General features: G+C 38.9%; 2 protein-coding genes across 5 annotated transcripts; one reads left to right on the forward strand and one right to left on the reverse strand.

The window, feature by feature from the left end:
- Positions 1-202: 202 nt before the first annotated feature.
- pde5aa (phosphodiesterase 5A, cGMP-specific, a) lies at positions 203-9995 on the reverse strand. Its single transcript, XM_085276984.1, has 20 exons — positions 9601-9995; positions 8663-9329; positions 7873-7956; positions 7658-7738; positions 7454-7543; positions 7208-7360; positions 6991-7058; positions 6742-6890; positions 6060-6235; positions 5892-5942; positions 5263-5409; positions 4282-4410; positions 3174-3268; positions 2919-3006; positions 2636-2736; positions 2452-2529; positions 2289-2352; positions 2111-2185; positions 1357-1440; positions 203-1175 (listed from the first exon to the last, which is right to left on the reverse strand). Exons 1-20 carry the CDS (start codon positions 9876-9878, stop codon positions 1053-1055), a joined length of 2781 nt encoding a protein of 926 aa, XP_085133110.1. The 5' UTR covers positions 9879-9995; the 3' UTR covers positions 203-1052.
- A 649-nt stretch (positions 9996-10644) lies between these two features.
- ppp2r2ca (protein phosphatase 2, regulatory subunit B, gamma a) lies at positions 10645-19228 on the forward strand. Of its 4 annotated transcripts, none has more exons than XM_085276986.1 (10): positions 10645-11528; positions 11998-12368; positions 12764-12861; positions 12986-13169; positions 13908-14020; positions 14277-14454; positions 15577-15741; positions 15833-16002; positions 16349-16440; positions 16728-19228. In XM_085276986.1, the coding sequence occupies exons 2-10, from the start codon at positions 12305-12307 to the stop codon at positions 17023-17025; spliced, it is 1362 nt and encodes a 453-aa protein (XP_085133112.1). In that variant the 5' UTR covers positions 10645-11528; positions 11998-12304; the 3' UTR covers positions 17026-19228. The 4 variants fall into 4 exon arrangements, with proteins under 4 accessions (XP_085133112.1, XP_085133113.1, XP_085133115.1 ...); XM_085276987.1 differs by having other exon boundaries at positions 12124-12368; XM_085276989.1 differs by having other exon boundaries at positions 12175-12368.
- The last annotated feature ends 1433 nt before the right edge of the window (positions 19229-20661 follow it).

Genomic DNA, 20661 nt, shown 5'->3' on the forward strand with positions numbered 1-20661 from the left:
CTACTACTATTACTACTACTACTACTAATAATAATAATAAATTGGCTTACTATACAGTCATCTGCCCCTTTTGCCTCTACAGTTCAGCTAAATAACTACTTACTATTAACAAGGTTATGCAAATCATATAGAAGGTATGTGACAATACTTTGAACATTTTAGGCTGGATAATTATTTAAAATGCATGCTGTATATGTGTGGTGAACAATATCTTTATTGCTCAGTTTCAGATGGTGGGAATAACATTAGTTGTTATCAGTTCTGCTAAATTTCAAGATAACCTTGTAAGTCAGAGCCAATAAAGGGGAACAATTAATAGAATTAGCACAGGGTCAAAGTGCTCCAAAGAGCCATTATGGAAAGAAAGTCAAATCAGATAAAAAAAAAAAATATGTAGATGTCAGTAATCTAATAAAATAAATAGTTGAATACAAGTTCACAAAATTGATTATGTTATAGATCACTGTACTAATTTGATGGTATGTGGAAAGGAAGCAGTACATTTAAAATACTTATGCATTTGAAAATCTGGATACAGGTCTTACGAAACTCAGTGTAGCACAGATAAAAATACAAATACAGATATGGTGTGCAAATAATCAAAGTCATTTTTCAGACTTTCAAAGCTTCACTGCTAAATAAACAGATTAATGTAGGCTCAATGTGAAGGCTGAGCAGTCCATCCCCTAACCTAACACTCCATACAGAGAGAACATAAATGTGAATGTAGCTTTTAATGTAAAGTACTTTGAGAAGCTATTTAGTACATCTTTACATACAGTAAATGCATTTAATTTGCTATTATATATGTGGCACAATAAGTTGTTTGCAATACAAGTGCAGGAATAATCATAACCGTGAGGGCCACTGCATAACATATTAACCAGTTTGATCATCAAAGTTCTGATGTGTGAGCAATAGGTCAGTCTTCACTTAGAAGAATGAAGATAGAACATATGGGCAAGCCTCCTTTTAGCCTCTGAAGCCACGTGTCTTCATCTTCTCTCCAGTCCGCTGTTCATTGGTCTGTCTGTGTCTCTCCCTTAAAGTCTTCATGCAGTGAAGTTTTCATTGTTTTCTTTTTCTTGTTCATCAGCAAGTTGCAGCCAGTTTTCTCTGTTCTTCTTACACCCATTTAGCAAAGGAGAGCAGGAGTCAAACAGTCTCGATACAGTCTGAGGAAGGCAAAGACAGAGATGGGATTGTTGATAGAACAGTGGAAATTACAACTGATCTTAAGGGAACAAGATGGCAACAAGGTGAATTCTGTGATGAAATGTATAAGGACACATGCATGCAAGTAGAATATACAGTTATCTACACATTGCTTACACAATACCAATAGTAATAACACACCTTGTAGAGTGGATAGCAGACCTCATCAATGTATTCAACTTGCATATACGGCAGTCGAGTGCTGTTTTCTCTGTTCATTATGTCCTAGTGAAAAGTAAGCATAAAGTGGCTGTTAAAAAGCACTTAAAGCACTTACAGAAGATCAGATAGAATTGTAAAAGTATGCAGTACTTGAATATGAACATTTATATATGAAGATTGATTCAACCCCAAACACTGCAAGCTACATTAAATTTACTTCACTCTGAATGGGGAAAAATGCATCAGAAATACACAACAGGCTTTATAAAGCTTTATGTATTCAAAGATATTGTTATTTTTGTTATAGTGTAGACAGAGTAACAGTAACATTTTATGAAAACCCTTTTTTGAATCTGTGTAAACAAAATAAGAAATTTTTTTAAACCACAGTGACAAAAATGTGAAGATATTCTGAGACATACCAGTGTTTGTGGTTATGTATTTTTTCAAAGAACAGTCTTTGGCACCGTGATACTGTTATACGACGGGGTAGATGCAATTGTAGCGCAACAAGAAATAGGACAACAGCATGCCTTTTAAACTTAAAAACATTTATCATCAGACTGAAACAAGATATTCACAAATGATTGGATTCTTGTTTGATTCCAATCATGAAAAAATAATATTGATTTAAATTCCTTTTTATGTGCGCACACTTTTTTATCCGGATGTGAGTTCCACTCAACATTTTCAGAATCCTTGGCACACTACAAATCCTGCAAGCTCCACTTACAATGGGTTTGATTTTGAACTCTTCCCTCTCTTTGTCCCCCTGTGCAAAGAACTCCATGGCAACCAAACTGGCAATCTGTTAGGCGGAAGAGTGAGGTTAAGGTTGCAGTGAAAAAGGATTGAGAGATGAAGCATGAAGTGTTTTATTTCTTCATTCAGAGCTACTTTGTGAGACCTACTCTTTTTTGTTCAGGCCAAGGCTTTGTGATAGCAGAGAGGTCACTGGCTGTCATCAGCATTGACCTGTGGGGTAAAGTAATAGCTTACAACACAGCGCATTCTCTTGGTTTACCGAGCACAACAATATAATATGCCTCTGATTCTAATTTATGTGATTCTCACGTGAGCAAGTCTCTTTGTTTCTCACTTTTCCAGCTCACTCCGCTTTTGTTAGCAAGAGAAAAGAACTCCTTTCTTCTTCTGAAAATTTTTTTTTAAAAACAGCCAGAAGAAACATGGGTTAAAATAAGACTGACTTAATGTGTAATCTACGTCTTCTATGACATTTTTAATGTTTCAGACGTACTCCATGTAGACAGTCAGGTCTGTGGCAAGGATTGCCCTTTTGATTAAGTGTAATAGAGCTTTGTGCTCTTCAGCAGACAGACCGCTAAGAATCTGACTGCCCTGGAAGATGAGAGAGAGAAAGAAAGTAAATTAAATTGAAGACTACAAGTTCACACACAGAGATCAAAATAATCTAATTATTTCACAAGTGGAATGATTGCAGAATAATAGATATAGTATATGAGCTTCATTTGAACGTCCTGTTGTGTGCATGCAAACATAACTTATTTCTTGCATCTTACAGTGTTGTTTAGGATGAAGACACACAGGTTGTAGTGGTGGTTCTCAAGAGAGGAGTGTCCATATAACTGAGCTAAAGGCTGATGAGTCCTGAGAGAAAAAAGAAAGAAAGAATCAGGACTGAATATAAGTAGGCAGTGACTAATAACTGTTATAGATAGTACAAATCAAAATAAATACAAATAATTATGGTCTAGATAATTTAGAGTAAAAATAAGTAATGGAGTAAATGTGAGAGATGAAGAAGTAACATTTACCTTTCTATGAAGGAATTATTAACTCCTCTGTGATCAACATCATGATTCAGAGTGGCTATCATCAACGCTAAGATCTCCAGACGAGAAAAAATGGTCTAACATATGAACAGAAAGAAACAGGTTGTAATAATGAAGAAAATTATTTTTCTGCATTTTATAATTGAACGCTTTATAGGAAAAAAATAATAAGTGAGAAAATAATCATCTGCACATGTATATATTGCACATGTGCTACACAAAATAAAAGAAAGTTTGTATCAATAGGTGGCTCATGTGCTGTCAAAAGTCGATAATAAAAGTTTCTAACAGATAAGATGATAAAGGACCAACCCCAATTGGAGCTGAAGTCTATGGATCCCTACACACGAGTATATGTAAGGGTAAAAAACAGGAAGCAGGAATTTATGGATAGTTGATGATGCAAAATCTCTAAATCATTTTTAATTTGTTTTTTGTATTTTAATTGTATTTAAATAATCTCTAATCTAAAAGAATTAAGTGATAAGACAGTAAAATGTTAGATAGTAATGTTATTTTCTATCTGAACAAATACTGAAAAAAAAGTGTAACTGTAATTCTACTATTCAATGTTTGATGTTAAAGAAATGAAGTACGACAAATGATACTTCCATTTTAGTGTTACTAATACCAGTCAGTGTCTTCATTGAATATCCCACATAATTAAGCTCCAGACTATAACAGATACAAATATGCATAACAGATACAGCTTGGTCCTGGTACAGAGACCCCCAGGGTGGCCATACACCTGGATCTCCAAAAAGCTTAGAACACTGGTGAGTGAATGGCAGAAGTCACTTGAGTTGAGGCGTAGGCATGTGTCTGATTGTTACAGACAGCAGTTAAGAGGTTTTGGCAAGATCTAAAATTAATCCTCTTCCAAACAGTTAAGAGCGCTGAGTATGGAAGGACAACCCTGGCAGTCCTCAACTGACTCCTCCCAAAACTTCTGAGCTACAGGACAGATGAAACTCCGGCGGCATTATGCAAATGTCACAGTGTGACTGTCACATGGACACATAGAATTGATTGTAAATAAAATTATAATAATAGCAACTACAGACCCACTCTGCTTTTACCACAAACTAACCTGGAGTTGGTCTGTTGCCATGAGCATTGCAAACATGCTTTGAGCAGTGCTCACTGCATGGTGCCAGTTGTGGTAGGGCACATTGTTCCTGTAGCCACGTTTCACAGTCAAAACCCACTGGCAAAGACTCTGGAAGGATGAGATATGTAAAATTGATAAATAATAGAAATTGAGAATATTTAAGGTATTAGGTGATTCTATTGTGCTTTTCTAGTTTGTCAGTAGTGAAATTCCTGTAACTCAAAGAGACATATTGAACTACATATTGTCAAATGTAAGAGCTAATAAGATAACACTAAAATATCCATTATGAACTCATATTCTCCTCTCTCAAAGGTCCTTTTCCCACTAACGTGATTCCTGTTTTGGTGCCTTAGATAAGATGGAGTTAATGAAATGAAAAAAAGACCAATGCCAGTGAAACAAGCTTGAACCACCACAGAACCCCAGGGTTTCACAGTCCTTAACATCAGTAGCTACACAACAGGATTTTACCAAGAAATTCACAGATAACTTGCAGATGCAGCTTGCAGATTTTGACAGAGAAGCTTTTCTTCTTACCAAAATCTCTTTACCCCAACTTTTAAAATGGAACATTGTGAAATGCTTAGTTATTAAACTTTGAATTTTGTGCTTGTTCAAAAGGCACAAACGCCAAACTGGCTTCACACTAACACTGATACAAGTACTATCCTGTATCCTGATTGGAAAAAAGATGTAAAAGAAGCATGATGTGTATGAAAAAGGATTTTTGAATTCATAAATACTTATGAAACAAGCCTATTAATGTCATTTTGTTCTAAAACAAACAAACAAACAAACAAACAAACAAACAAACAAACAAACAAACAAACAAACAAACAAACAAACAAACAAACAAACAAACAAACAAACAAACAAACAAACAAACAAAAATTAACTGTTTCCTCATTTATATGATAAAGAAAATGACGCTACTAATATTAATAGAAGCTGAGCTACCTTGTAGTCTATGTTAAAATCCTGCACCAAATTGAGATCCAGGAACATGCGAATCGTGGATTGTGTTGTCGCGTCTTCTGGCACGCTGAAACCAGAGAAATGGAAGTCTAGAATATTCAGCAATTCAGCAGAAGGAATGGTGGCCTCCTAAAAACACAACCAATAAAAGAAATTAAAATGTACTCTTCAGGACGTTCAAGCACAAACACACACAAACAAAATAGAACTTGAGCTCCTTTCCTCAGTTTACCTAGGTGTGTAAACACAGAAAACCCATCTAGCTTTAACATGGGTGAGGAGGTTACCTTAACACTCACATTCAGTGATAGCAGCTGATCAAGAGCTTTAAGTTGTTAGGGCATTAGTTCTACAATAGCATTAAAGCCTGTAAATCTGGCCTCTTGGAACAAAGCAAGGGTTGATTGCTTGACTACTGCCATAGTGATTAAAAAAATAGGAAGAGTGGAGAAGGAAGGCATTTAACAGAAAGAACAAGGTATATGAAAGAAAAGGGAACAAATGTGTGCGCTATTTACTTTAAATCACTATTTACATGCACGATGCCACGCTGTAACAGGGATAAACTGGATAAAAAGAGAAAGGCTGATTTCTTCCAAAGAAAGCCTCACCTGCAATGCCTGGATTTCCTGCTCTGCTGCAGTGATGTGGTAGGCAAGGACCTGCACAATTACAATAAACAAAGAAAACTCAGAAACAAAACTTTAAGATTTGTTAATGTATGAATTATTTTTCTGACTCTTCTCTAACTTACTAATTGGGCGAGATAGTGTTCTCACCTCCTGTGTGACCTCTATACTGGCCCTCCGCTCCTCAGTGATCTGGACTGCCTGAGCATACTGTAGAGCCAGGCCACAATACACTGCCAGGTCTTCCAGAAGGCGCTCGTCATATCGGTTAAAGACTTCCATTTCATCTGAGGCTCTGCTTTGTTTGTTCATCAGCTGGCACACAGCTAAATGACATTAAAAGACAGATGGTTGTGTAGCTTGAGCACAAAGTTCTTCAAATTATGTTTTTGTTTTTAACACATAGTCTAGTTGCTTTCTGTGGTAAAGCTGAGATGGGCAACTTGTTTTTGGAATCACTGGGAAAAAAAATCACAATAATAATCTCAGCATCTAAATATTCAAGTGGCTAGAAAAGATAACTGGATTAAAAACTGAAACAATTTTATAAAATGTCCAGATCTGGTCTTCTCAGAGCAGATCACAGTAAGTAGTATAAAGACTGAAAAGGTCTAAACAGTAAGTAAGGATTTCTAGCTGTGAAAGGTCACTGCAAATCATCTGTGAAACCTATTATTTTATATTATTTCATACTATTTTATTTTCTATTTTAATAAGAGAGCTTTGTATGCTGTGCTTCATTTGTGCTTGTCTGGTAACAGAGGTGTGAAAGATTTATTTTCAAATTCTATCCTGTTTACAATGTTTACTGCCATTCAAGAAAAGAACTTACCGATAACATTTTCAGATCTCTCATTTCTAACTGGGCAGCAGATGAGACTCCTTTTCAGTTCATCAGAACTCTTCGACATATTAAGTGTTTCCATAGAAGTCAGGGTTCGAAAGGCATATGACGGATCTATATTCCTGAGGTCACGCTCCCTGAAAAATTATACTTTCAAATTACAAAACCCCCCAAATATCCCATATTTGTTTTAAAAGTAAATCACACTCAAGGACTTGCAAAGTCTCCGGACAATACCTTCTGTAGATCTGGCAGGTTGATCCGAGCTCCTCACATTCCAAATGTATAACTCTTGAGAATAAAGTCTGTAATCAAAAGACAAAAATGAAAAACAAAACAAAACAAAACAAAAAAAAATGAAAACATTGTGTATGGCTAAAAATATTGTACTATATTCTAAACAGACAAAGTAATGGAAAACAAGGAAATTGAGCAGGATGTCAAGATAATGTACCTTTTCTTCAGTGTCTGAAGTTTGCTCACTGGGGATAAAGATGGTGCAGTATTGAGCGTGTGTAAAGGGCATGATGGTGGCAGCCATCTTACTCAGCATAACTTCAAGGGAATGGTGCTCCTTTGATAGTACTTGTGCCATCTCTATCAAAGCCTGGACCACACACACACACATATGCATGAAGATATTACTTAGATATACATGTTACAAGGCATAAAACGATTTTAAACTGTTCTCTGGCTTTACCTTACTGCGTTTAGCCTCTTGTCTCGCACCTTCATACAGCTGGACATTATCCAGGACAGTCCCCAACACATCCATGTGATTTGACAACACCTTAAAACAAAATCGTATTTATGGGTGGTAAGCATTAAGACAAGGCAAATATCTGACATTATAAATAATGTTTATAATAGAAAAAAATCTCCATACTAAAGTCCAATCCCTCACCTTTTCATCAACGTTTGTGAAAACAGAACGTGATCCATCGCAACTATTTCTTTTGTTGATCATTAGCAGGACACCTAAAACCTGTTCAAAAAAAGAAAACGTTTTATTTACATCCAATCTATATTTAAAATTCTGTTATGACAATGAACAATATGCCACTGAAAAATCCACAGGACATTTACATTAGTTAAAGGTATTTGCAACGGCACACATACCTCTCCCCTATGGTTGCTGATAGGAACACTCAGAACCGTCCTGATCTTTGATGTTTGATCATTGGCTAAGTTGAATCTGGGGTCCTGTTGGGACAAATAAGGAAAACATAAGTGCATGTAAGAGGATCACTTAATATTAATTACTTAACAGCAACATGTTTTAAACATATCCTATCCAACAGTCTTATGTATGTTAGATATTTGTGGCAACTGAGTAGCAACAGACTTTAATACCTAAACTAACTTTAATCTCTTCATAACCCTTTGTTGTTAAGCTATTGGGTCAGCGCTGTTCATCAGCTTTAGCCACATCTGACCAAAAATACCCACACTTCTCAGGATGCTTGGCCTCTACCTAGTTATTAGGGACAACCCATGCACACCCACGCTGACTGGGTTTACCTGGTGTTCAACTCTTCCAGGCACACATTCCAAATCACCTTACTTGTGAGGGCAAGAAGAGCTGCTGTGACCACCACCTGTAAGCCTTTTAGACAGCTTTGGCATGAATCTACTTTTGTGGGGGTGTATGTGTGGGCATGTGCGAGGAAAGGACAGTAATCCAAGGTTTATCACTGGAAGCAGTCACTAAAAGGATTAAAAGAAACTGCGTCATCAGGGATTCCCTATCAGGCTTCTTCAAATAGCCATGTCATCATCTCAAAACAGACTTTCAGGAAATGGGTGACTCATTAAACATGCAGTCCTCATTTCTGATTTTTAATCCCTCGTCTGTGCCCTGGAACATGGGAGTTAAGCTTACATGTACAATCATGACATCAACATTTACCTCAGATGCATCTCTTAGATTTATTGGTGAAGCTGTAGCCATTACGCATCCCATGATCCCTTTTACCAGTTCTAGATGAGCTTGGCTGTATGGGTTTCCCTCATTCAAGTGCCCCAGTGATGTTAGGGCTATCACGTCTTCCAAGCTACTCCTTCCACCACAGTGTTTCCGTACAAGAGAGAGCGAACCACCCTCTGCTCCCAGTAGCTCCCCAACATGGATCACAGTCCCCTGGCAGAGCTCTGCTAAAGAACCCATACAGCTTAGGCCTTCTCCTAGGAGCCCCATCATCCAAGGGCAGCCGTCACCATGGCCACATGATGTGGGTGGAAAAAACTGTGGAGGGTGGGGTAAGCTAGATGAGCAGGGGCAAACGGGAGCTCGTGGTTGACAGGGAGAAAACTGAAAACGGGAACAACGAGGTAAGCAGAGACAGCATGGTGAATGGCTTTCTTTAACATCTGGACCAAAGTGATCCATCCATTCAGGGACACTGAGATTTGAAGCGAGGCGTCTGTCTGTCAAAGTTAAAACGTTCAGGTCTGAGCTTCTCAATGGGGAAGAATTTCTCCGATAAGGTGCCTTCATGAGCGCCTCGGAATGGTCAGAGCTCCTCCTTTGAAACCTTGACAGAAGTGGGGACATTTCTGTCTGTGGACAACTGACCCTGAAATCATACACAAATTACACGATTTATTTAAAAGCAAAACTAAAATAAAGTACTTAAAATTTGTATAAAAAGTATTAAACGTATATGTGGAAACATAATTTTATCTAATGCAGCTTATATTTTCATTACTAATAAAGTGTTCACCTTTACAAGCGTTTTATTCAACAAAAGTTTGTTAAAAACGTTTTAATCGCACATTATAATTTTGAGGGATCTGAGTAATTTGAGTTTCAGCTAAAACTGTAGAGGTATAAATGTAAACTCTTACGCTGAGGTTCTGCGTAAAAAGTAAGCCCTTGTGAAGTCGGAGTGGTCATCCAACCATGCGTCCTCTTGGTAGCTTGTCGTACCATCTCCAAACTTCCTGCTATGCAACCTGGACCTTGGACTCCACAGTGGGGAGAAGAACCAGCCCGTGCCTTGCACCATCGGCGAGTCGCTCACGATTCCCCTGCGCATCGACTCCGCGCCAGCGTCCGGAGATGCCCCAGGACTCACGCTGCCAGGCTCCATGGACTCTAGCGCTTCAGAGTGAAGGCAGGGCATCCCCTCGCTCAGGTAAATCGAGAAAAGATCGGGTAAACTCAGTTTTTACGCCCAGTGAGCTATCTAAGAGAAACACCTCGAACGCGAGGAGGCAGAAAGTAAGACAGACTAACGACTTGCCAGAGAGCAGAGCATAAAGAGCCCGTGAAAACGATTGCGTCAAGGTAATCCCTTGACCTTTATTTAGCCGATATCCACTAAAGGAACCTGATTAAATGGATTTGCTCTAACCCCCGGCTCGTACATGTTATGACCTCGTCATTTAAATTTAACACCTGTGTCCAAGTGTCCAAAAAAGTAAATATCTTAGAACTAGGAAAACCAACCTATTGTGATATTTATTTGTACAATAACAAAAAAGCACCAACATGTCCTCATTTAAATAGCAAATAATAGGTTAATCCTAATTATTTGGCTTGAAGTACTGAACGAGCAATAAAACCAAGTAAAAAGGACAAATTATGGTTTAATCATCATAAGTACACAACATATTATGTGTTATTCACTTACGTGATGTGGATAAACTATAAATTAACCTTTACGCTTTATATAAAAAAAAGCATGATAGGTGATCACATGATCAGCAAATATTTGAGCTTTGCAATTTAGACCTTTAGAATTAAAATAAACAACCAAGAACAACATGAACACAGTCAGATATCATTACAGATTTATAGCATTAACTGGACATTAGAAGATTATTTCACACTGTGCAAATATGTTACAAAATAGTAATTTGCCCTCTTAAACAAGAAATAAATTTGAGTAAAATGTAACTGAAATATATAAAATCAAAAGTTTCTTTTATTTAAATAATTAATGATGGAGCAAAATAGGCTTGGTGTAAACTGAATGCCAACTGTATACCAGTCAAGTACATTTCATTTAGCCAGATTCTGTTAAATACATTTATACGTGCAACATAAGTACAACATAACATAAATTGTACTCCTTGCAAAAAAAAGAAAAGAAAAGAAAAGCCGAAGATCATAAAAGCAAGGTGACCAGAACAATGTTTATTTAGTTTTTAGGGAATATCACACAGTGCTGTAATAAGAAAGGGCTTTTCAAACATTCTTTGACTGATATCTTGTTTATCCTTTTCTTATCATGTTTTATTTTCTGGAGACAAATAACTGAAATTGTAGCGACATACCATCAATTGGTGTGTGAGGTTTTAAAAGTTTCTTTTAAAGAATTTTTCTTTCATCTGTTTAAATTGCTCTGCAGTCCTCAATATTATTTTTACTTTGGACAGAAAACTGCATGCTGGTATGTGCCACTCAGTATTTAAGGGCTCCCTCTGCTGGTCTTGGGTACTTCTCATCACCTGCAGTGGGTGGATCCTCCAGTGACAGCTATACTGTGATTGGCTGCTCCAGTAGGAGGCTGCCATGACACATTGGATGCTGCACAGATCCACAGCATCAGCAGGCAACGGACCTCCATCCTCCTCGTTATCCCTCTCTCTTTCTCTTTTTTCTCCTCCTTTGCCTCTCCTCCTCTCACTACTACCCCTGCTCTCTCTTCTCTGTCCCTTCTCCTCCCACTTGGAAAGACACGCAGGCCTGTTTGAGTACACTGCAGCAGAGGTCCATTAACACAACAGCAGCAGGAATAGCAGCAGCAGCGACAGCAGCAGGCGGACTGGTAGGTGTGCTGAGGCCTGTCTCCCTCCTTATTGCAGCACAGGCAAGACATCGCATTCTCCTCTGATCACTGTCAAGGACTATCTTTTTGAGAAGTGTGCGTGCATGTGAGAGCAGGAATCTGGCAAGTAGTCAAAGAGGACTACCACACCCTGGGAACATTATTACCAGTGGTAGGGCTGAATGTAGCAGCTGATATTTTCATTCTCATGCTATGTTCATTATATACTTATTTCTGAGCTTAAACACAAGGATTCATCTTTTGCTTTTCTCTGCTCTAGTTGTTTGTTGCTTTTCCTTCATTCTACAGCACTGTGATTTGATTCAGCACCCACTAGGCCTTGTTCGTCTACACACGTGTCTTTGCTAATGAATGCATTGAATGTCTAACTAAGGTCACATCATTTGCCATGCTGTGCGCACATATTGTCAGCCTACCTAATGACAGCCTTCGTCTTTCCTTTCCAAAGCTGTCTTCATCACCAGCCTCTCCATCCACCGTTCTCTCTTCTGTCCTCCTGCATCTTAATTTCCTCTCACTCCCATTCCTCTTTCCTAAAACCCTGTTCCTCCTTCCCCCGCCCCTTGCATTCCAGTCTCAATCTCTTCGACGTGCCTTTTCTTCTTCCTGCCGGCTGGTTTCCCAGGATGCCTTTTTCCAGGCCGCTCCGTTAGGCCCTACCAGCATGGGCGGAGACTGGGTGGGGAGAGACATTACGGATTGGACCCTTCCCCTCAGGACGGGCGCACTGGCGGGTCACCCTCCCTCAGCTTCAGATGGGCGAGGACGCTGAGAGCCCCAAAATCAACCACACCTTCCTGCGAGACTACGTCACTGAAGGTAGAGCGGACGATGTCTCGCTGCCATCTCTGTGGTGTCAGATAACATACTGGTATAATTGAACAGATTAATTTCAGCTTCCTGCATTGCACAGTAGAAGGAATGTATGATGACACTGCCTGACTCAGCAACAGACACTTTCATAATTTAAATTTTCCTTAGGCATCATAGACATAAATGGTTGATTTATGGTTTAGAGTAACTGAAATAATATGTGATTTTATTAATTTTTCTTTCATTGCCAGCCTTTTCTACATTGTTATGGTCACTTAATCATCTGTGCTTTTTTTGCCATGTCTGCCTAACGTTCTCGCTACTCTATCATTGCTGCGGTTTTCTTTTCTTCTTTCTATACTTTTGTTTAATTGCCTCCAATGTTCCTATCTTCCTTACAGCTGATGTCATCTCTACAGTGGAGTTTAACCAGACAGGGGACCTTCTGGCCACGGGGGACAAAGGTGGCCGGGTGGTCATTTTTCAGAGAGAGACTGAGGTTAGTTTACAATGCAAAACCACCACTTTCTGTACACATGCTTTTTTTTTTAAAAAATAGCTTCGTACACATACTGTAAATGCATGCTGAAAGCCGTGTTTTCCTCACTGTCTGCCCTGGGCAGCCGAAAGGTGAATCAGAGGAGGTGGGCGAGACAGGGGACTCTGGGGAGTACAATGTCTACAGCACGTTTCAGAGCCACGAGCCTGACTTTGACTACCTGAAGAGTGTGGAGATAGAAGAAAAAATTAACAAGATCAGATGGCTGCCACAGCAGAACGCAGCACATTTCCTCCTCTCCACCAATGGTGAGAAATCAGTGACTTCTCAGTCTCTATCAGAACATCATATTGATTGTTGGTTGTCGTAAAATGAAGTACAGGAAGTATACATGCATATAGGTTTTATCTATCTATCTATCTATCTATCTATCTATCTATCTATCTATCTATCTATCTATCTATCTATCTATCTATCTATCTATCTATCTATCTATCTATCTATCTATCTATCTATCTATCTATCTATCTATCTATCTATCTATCTATCTATCTATCTATTGAGAGATAGTGAGAGAGAGAGATTTGTTATAAATAGCAGTTGTTTTTGCTTGATATGGCACAGGTATCGCTTACACACTTTGGTTTCAAACTACCTCCAATTTCCAAAATTATGGCAGCCTTGTGTCATCTTTTATTACCTACATAGAATTAAATAACATCAAGATAGTCTTTGGAGTCTCACTTACGGGTGCAATAATGGCACAGAAAAAAAAATCTAAATTTGGTGCATGAATTAAGTATTATGTTTTAAATTAGCTGCAAATGTGATTTTTGTTGTGCTTTGCAATTTTCAATGAATGTAATCATCGTCAAAGGAGCTTGCAAAGAAAAGCGTCTGGACTTCTTTAAGTTCTAGCAACTCAAAGAAGTCCAGACGCTTTTCTTTGCAAGCTCCTTTGACTACGATGACCTGGATGACTGAGAACCTTCACAGACGAATGTAATCATCATTTTCTGGCACGCAAATCCCGATGCCTGTCACAGATAAGACTATTAAACTGTGGAAGGTAAGCGAGAGAGACAAGAGACCAGAAGGATACAACCTGAAAGATGAGGAGGGACGGCTCAAGGACATCTCTACCATCACCTCTCTACAGGTACTCGGACACACACATACAACTGCACACTTTCATTTTGTTGGGTATGCCTGATACAAGTATTTATCAGGCTAACATTTAATCATCAAATCAAGTGTCTGTCTTTTTGCTCCTGTCCTTAAATGATCCATGGCTCTACTGTCCTCCAATTATGTCCTTTCTCATTGTTGTCTTTCTTTTTGCCCTATGATTTACTCCTCCTGTTCTTATCACCTCCTCCCTTCCGCCTTAAATCTTTTATCTCTCACCATTTAAGGTGCCAGTGCTGAAACCTACAGATCTAATGGTGGAGGTCCGTCCCAGAAGAGTATTCGCTAATGGACATACCTACCATGTCAACTCCATCTCAGTCAACAGCGATGGGGAAACCTACCTGTCTGCTGACGACCTCCGCATCAACATGTGGCACCTGGGCATCACAGACCGCAGTTTCAGTATCCTTACTGTCTTTTTTTTTGTAATATAACACACTATTTTCAGTTTAACCAACCATGACCATTTGCTTTAAATAATTCTATAGCTCCTCTCAGACTTTTGTGTGGTGGAAACTCCTTCAATTTTACAGAGAATTCAGCGGTATGAATTAGATCACTGTTCATTGTTAAAGTATAACTGTATCCTTTTGGTAATTGTAAAACAGCAATGAGAACAATATACCTAAACAGGTAAAGATTCCTGTCTACACCAAAAGGGAAAAAAAAAGAAAAAGTTTAATATACGTCAGTAAGCTTTTTTTGTGTTTGATTTTATGGTGAAGTGTCCATAAAGGATAAAATCTCATTTTAATTGTGTTAAGGTACACTGTAAAACAATTCATGCTACTATGTTAGTGTGCATGATTTTAGTTATCAGTATTGATCATTATGTATGTAGTTTCCTTACTAAAGAAAAAGAAATTGAGCAGTGTTGGGAACGCATCCCATATGCTTCTAATCTGTGTTTGTATTTCATCCACTGTTATCTAAATTTATGCCTAAAATATCACGGAGCCAATTCCAGGTTATGTACAGTAATCATAACCAATCATCCAAATTCATCTTCTGATTTATACTTAATGTAAACAACGTGACTCTGATTGGATTTGTGTTTCCATTATAATGCTGAGTAGTCAGTGCAGGTGGTAGCATGTGGGACTGGCTGCATGTTGTGATTTCCCCATTCAAATGGAAGCTGACCTAGAAAATCATAGAGGCATCTATGGAAGACGAGTTTAAATAATTCACACGGCAGTACACTTTCTTCTGAGCCACACAGGACTACCACAAATAGAACAGAGAGGAACAGCCTGTGCATGCATATTGGGGATAGGATGGGGTGCAGTTTTTTTTTTTTCCGGGATGTCTTTATGAATTTAGGTTGTGAACGTGTAGATCATCTGAAAATAAAAAGACTGCATGAATGAATATAAGTGATTTGTTTGCATGTCTGCTGCCTCAATTGACAAAATGTAAACATAGTCATGGAATTCGGTGTGGCTGTGGTAGAAACCCAGCTCGCCAGATTTATGTGGTGCTTAATGTCTGCGCTGTTTGTTCCTTGATGGCTCTGCTTCTCAGATATTGTAGACATCAAACCAGCAAACATGGAGGATCTGACGGAGGTGATAACAGCGGCAGAGTTCCACCCTCACCACTGCCACTTGTTCGTGTACAGCAGCAGCAAGGGAACACTGCGCCTCTGTGACATGAGAGCCTCGGCTCTCTGCGACAAACATACCAAACGTGAGGAAACATTTTAAAGAGTTTACTGCAAGCTGTGCATGAGGAATCCTGCTCTCACGAAAGCAATGCAATTATATTTCTGTCTGATTAGTTTTTGAGGAGCCTGAGGATCCAGGGAACCGCTCCTTCTTCTCAGAGATTATTTCCTCTGTGTCGGATGTTAAGTTCAGCCATAGCGGACGTTACCTGCTGACCAGAGACTACCTCACCGCTAAGGTGTGGGATATCAATATGGATAAAGGCCCAGTGGAGACCTTTCAGGTAGAGGATTTTACCTGCACCTATTTGGAAATTGTATTCATTATTTGTCTGACATAAAATCTGTCTGAATCAAATTTGAAAATTTTGGGTGTTTGTTATGCTTTTCAAATTCAAAATACATATATTTTTACATTCATACACAATTCATTCAGTTGATCAGCATAATTCAGCAGCATCAACTTGATCCCAAAGAAAATCTGGAAGCCTTTTCTCATTTTTACTGCCGGTGTATTATACATGAGAGCAAAGTACAAGAAAGAAGATTAAAATGCCAAAATGTGAGCGTCCTGAGCAGGATAATGCTACCTTCCCCAAAACTTAAGCTGACTGTTTGCATCATCCCCAGGTCCATGAATACCTGAGGAGTAAGCTGTGTTCCCTCTACGAAAACGACTGCATCTTTGACAAGTTTGAGTGTGTTTGGAACAGCTCAGACAGGTAAGAGGCGGTGGGGGGACAGACAAAGTACAGCTTAAGTAGATTTGGAAGCAAAAACAGACTGCTGTGTCAGTGTGTTACTGCTTACAGTGATTTCCTAAATGCCCGGCCTCCTGCTTTATCCGACGTTTAAATCAATCCCAGAGACAAGCTTTACAGACATCAAATCAATCCTCATGTATTCAGTTTGCTTTTTCCTCTTTTCCTCCCCCTCATTCTACCATGAACACCGCTTGTCTCTTCCCGCTCTTTACTTCCTTTCGCCTCTCCTTTCCTCCATGATCCAGCGTGATTATGACAGGGGCGTACAACAGCTTCTTCCGGATGTTCGACAGGGAGACAGGCCGAGGCGTAACCCTGGAGGCCTGGCGAGAGAGCAGCAAGCCCCGGGCCGTACTGCGAACCCGCCGTGTGTACACTGGCGGTAAACGTCGCAGGGGCGATGTGGGCGTCGATAGCTTGGACTTCACCAAGAAAATCCTGCACATGGCTTGGCACCCATCTGAAAATATAATTGCCATAGCAGCCACCAACAATCTGTACATCTTCCAGGATCGTGTCAACCCAGAAACGCAGGCACAGTGACAAGAATGGAAATATGAACAGAAGCAGACAGTACTTTTTATCAAAGTGTCACAGAAATGCAAAGAGTGACTGGAATATATTTGGATGTTCTATCGAGGGCATGGAGAGTGGCATGTTTGATGACATGCTTTGATGCAGAGTCTGTACATAATTGGAATAATCATAAAATAACAAGACTCTTTATTCAGTTCATTTTATTTAAAGGTGTTTAATTTAATCACCGAACTGAACTGATCTAGTACCCATCGGGACATTTGATTGATTGATTTATTTTTGGCTGCACTCTACTTCCACTTTTTGAAGATGTTTGTCTAACTGCCCCACTGTTGGGGCAGTCAATGAGGTGCAGGGACACCTCTCGATCTGCAGTGACTCAGTGCTGTTCCTCACACCGTGTTGCACTTCCCATTAATGTTCTGGTTACCTTTCACATAAAAATGGAAGATATGTGCTAGCTAGCATTTGAGAGGTAATTTCTAAATGCTACAGAATATACCGATAGAATGGCTGGAAAACTTTACCAGGCATTTAATCCAAATCTAATTGTTTTCACTAGGGTGAGGTATCAGGAATGGTGTTATTGTATAGTTCACAACAGTCTCCTAAAAGTTTTTTCTTCTTTGTCGTGTGACAACAGCAATTCAGTCTCTCCTTCAGAGCAGTGCTCTGGGGGAACGCACGAATAACTGTCCCGTAATCTTTTCCCTGTTCACGTTGCAATAATAACACTAACAAAACACAGTGCAGCACCATTCCTGCTTTAATACATGAGCTCTTCTTCTACAGGTAACAAAAAAATGTACACACTCTTTTTACTGTTTGCTGTAAATAGTCTGTGTTTTTTTTTAAAGGCGGTACCAATTTTCAGTTCCAGAGAGCTAAGAAAAAAAAGCATTTTGTCAAGGACACTCTAAATCGGTGTGAGATCTCATTTATAATAAGGTTTGTGGAATCACACTTTATCAGATATTTTCTCGTAGCAGTATATAGGTAGTTGTCGCTGGCTGTAGAGAGGACGGGGTAAAATTGTGCACAAAAAACACTAACTGTTTGGTTGTGTATATTAAGCCCTTATTGTGTTTTGATTGCTGTATCATGGTAATCTCATGTAAAAAAGAAAAAAAAAGAAAAAGAGGAAAGAAACAAATCCACATGCTTATATGAGAAAACATAGCAGTTGAAGGAGGCAGTGTGTGTATTGATGGGGGAATCTTGCAGTTTGGACAAACTTGAATTCTAAGCACATCGTTTATCGTTGAGACTCCCAAATTTAAATCAAAGTTGACTTTGTGTCCAGTGTGCTTGGAGGTTAGAGTTTATCATCAGTGCAATAGCTCATCACAGCAGTAATGTCATGTGAATTCATACTATCACAAGATCTTAATGTCATTACACCGTATACCTCACAGCGCCACATGCTACTCTGCGGTGCGACTCTGAAAGCCTGGGATGTACAGCAGTACAGTAAGGTGATGTCCGTGTTGGATCGCGTGAGACTTGTTTGTTTACAGTGAAGTACTTTATTTTCAAGTGACCTTGGCCCTGATGGGATTATTGTAAGTGGTTTAAATGTGTACTGTAGTGGGTGGGGTAACATAACCAGTGCAAAGGTAGAGAATATCAAGTCCCTTTGCACATTTTCAAAATCTGAAGAATCAACAGTGTAAAGAAATAACTGCTGTCACACCTGCTTCCTCCTCTCTCCCTCATGCCCGTTTGGTTTTCCAAGTTGCTGTTCACACACATCTGTGTTATCTGCCTGTAGCTAAGATGGTTTTCTTATGGGCATATATATTTTTTGTCTTCACTACCAGCCAGTGTTATCATGTGCAGGTACAGTTTTTCACTTATTGATTTAACATGTACGACACAGCAAAATCCATGATGACGACAACCCACAAGAAAACGGTTTTACATAGTGAAGGGCCTTGTGAAGCATTATGTAAGCTCCGAGGTTCATCCCTGCAGTGGCGAAATGTAGTTTAGAACAAGTCAGTTGTAATCGCATCATAACCACCAACACATACAACCAGTGAGACGATTTGTGTTCGGGAGCACAGCAGCAGCAGCATGTCGCCATTACTCAATGCTACTAGCGTGTATATCTATCATGCTTTAAAAATCTAACAGTACGAAAACATAACTCATATGAGGTGAATGAAAGGAATGTGCATTAATAAAATAACATAAAATCTAACAAAAATGTGTTGGATTTCATTTTAATGTCTGTCCTCATTTAATAGATTCTGCTTTTTGTCTCATCACCAAAAAAGAAATATATATAAAAAATATATATTAATCTGAATAAAACCTTTCACAAGAGATTTTTCCCCCCCAATTCAAGCATTTTAATAGACACCCCATTTAACTCCACCAGTGGAAAAAAAAAAGGCACTCACATTTACAGTGTCGAGGCTCAACGTCAGCAATTGTAAACCACACGAGCATTGAGGTTACAGATTGATAGTGTTTATGTGTAAAGCTTTTCATACACCACCACTGCATTACTGTACTGTGTAAACCAGATAGCTAGGAAAACCCCCATTTCAAAAATAAATTAATCATTCATTACTGTTATTTTAACTATCCGTCCATCCATCTTCTTCCACGTATCCAATTCAGGGCTGCTGGAGCTTATGGAGCTTAGGGTTGAGAGGTGGCGATACACTCTGGGCACATCGCCAATCTTTCACAGGGCTTATTTTAATTATGTGTACAATATTTTCTTTAGTACCTCTTTCTTCAGTCAAATTCCAAACTGGCAAATTTTGAGATAAAAACTGTTTTTCTTTAAAGGTTCGGATTCTGTAAACAAAATGGTCTCTTAACTTGAACCAATATTGTGTTCAACTCAGTGAAACAACACATTTTAAACATTCCTGGTAATTCTTAATTGTTATGGAATGAACATGGTGTGTCTTAAATTTGTCATTTGCATACATTTGAGAAATACCATAAAAGGAGGTCTAGTGTGTGTTAATGTGATAACGAAAGTTTTCACAGAACTGCACAAAGTTCAACCTTATTTGCGTCTGGTTATTGATCATCAGCAAGTGAGCACTTCTATAAAAGCAGAGGTTTTGGCAGTTTTCTGGGCTGGAGCATTCTCATGTGTGTTAACAAAATGCCACAATCTTCCAATGAGGGGATGCCCCAGCAAATTCACTCCAAAGTCACACTGTGTAACTCTCAGATCACCTACAAGAACAACAAGCACTATATCTTAGCCTCTATAGGCCTGAATATGTTAAAGTTCATGATAGTAAATTTATAAAAAGTACAACTTGGGTAGAAGGGGTTCCAGGAGAAAGGCTCTTCCTCTAAAAACAAGATGTCAGCACAGTTTAAGTTTGCAGATCTGCATCTGGGCAAACCACAAGACTTCTGGAACGATGTCTTGATGAGAAACAGATCAGACCAAAGTGTAGATATCTGTGTATAATCCACAGCACCACATTTGATGCATTTTGATATGTGTAATACAAAAATCTGCAAGTTTACTGCAACCCCCCCTTGATGAAAGTTTTATGCTGGCTTTTCAAAATGACTGCATGTGCATCATAGCTTGAGAGACAGGAAAATCTGATGCTAAAATTAAAGTTAAGACCAGGAAGTTTAAAGACAACATCATAAAAT

Source organism: Mchenga conophoros, linkage group LG6, assembly GCF_057382185.1.
Source record: "Mchenga conophoros isolate Kocher_MC1m ecotype Shallow Benthic linkage group LG6, M_conophoros_male_GT1.1, whole genome shotgun sequence".
NCBI classification, from domain to species: domain Eukaryota; kingdom Metazoa; phylum Chordata; class Actinopteri; order Cichliformes; family Cichlidae; genus Mchenga; species Mchenga conophoros.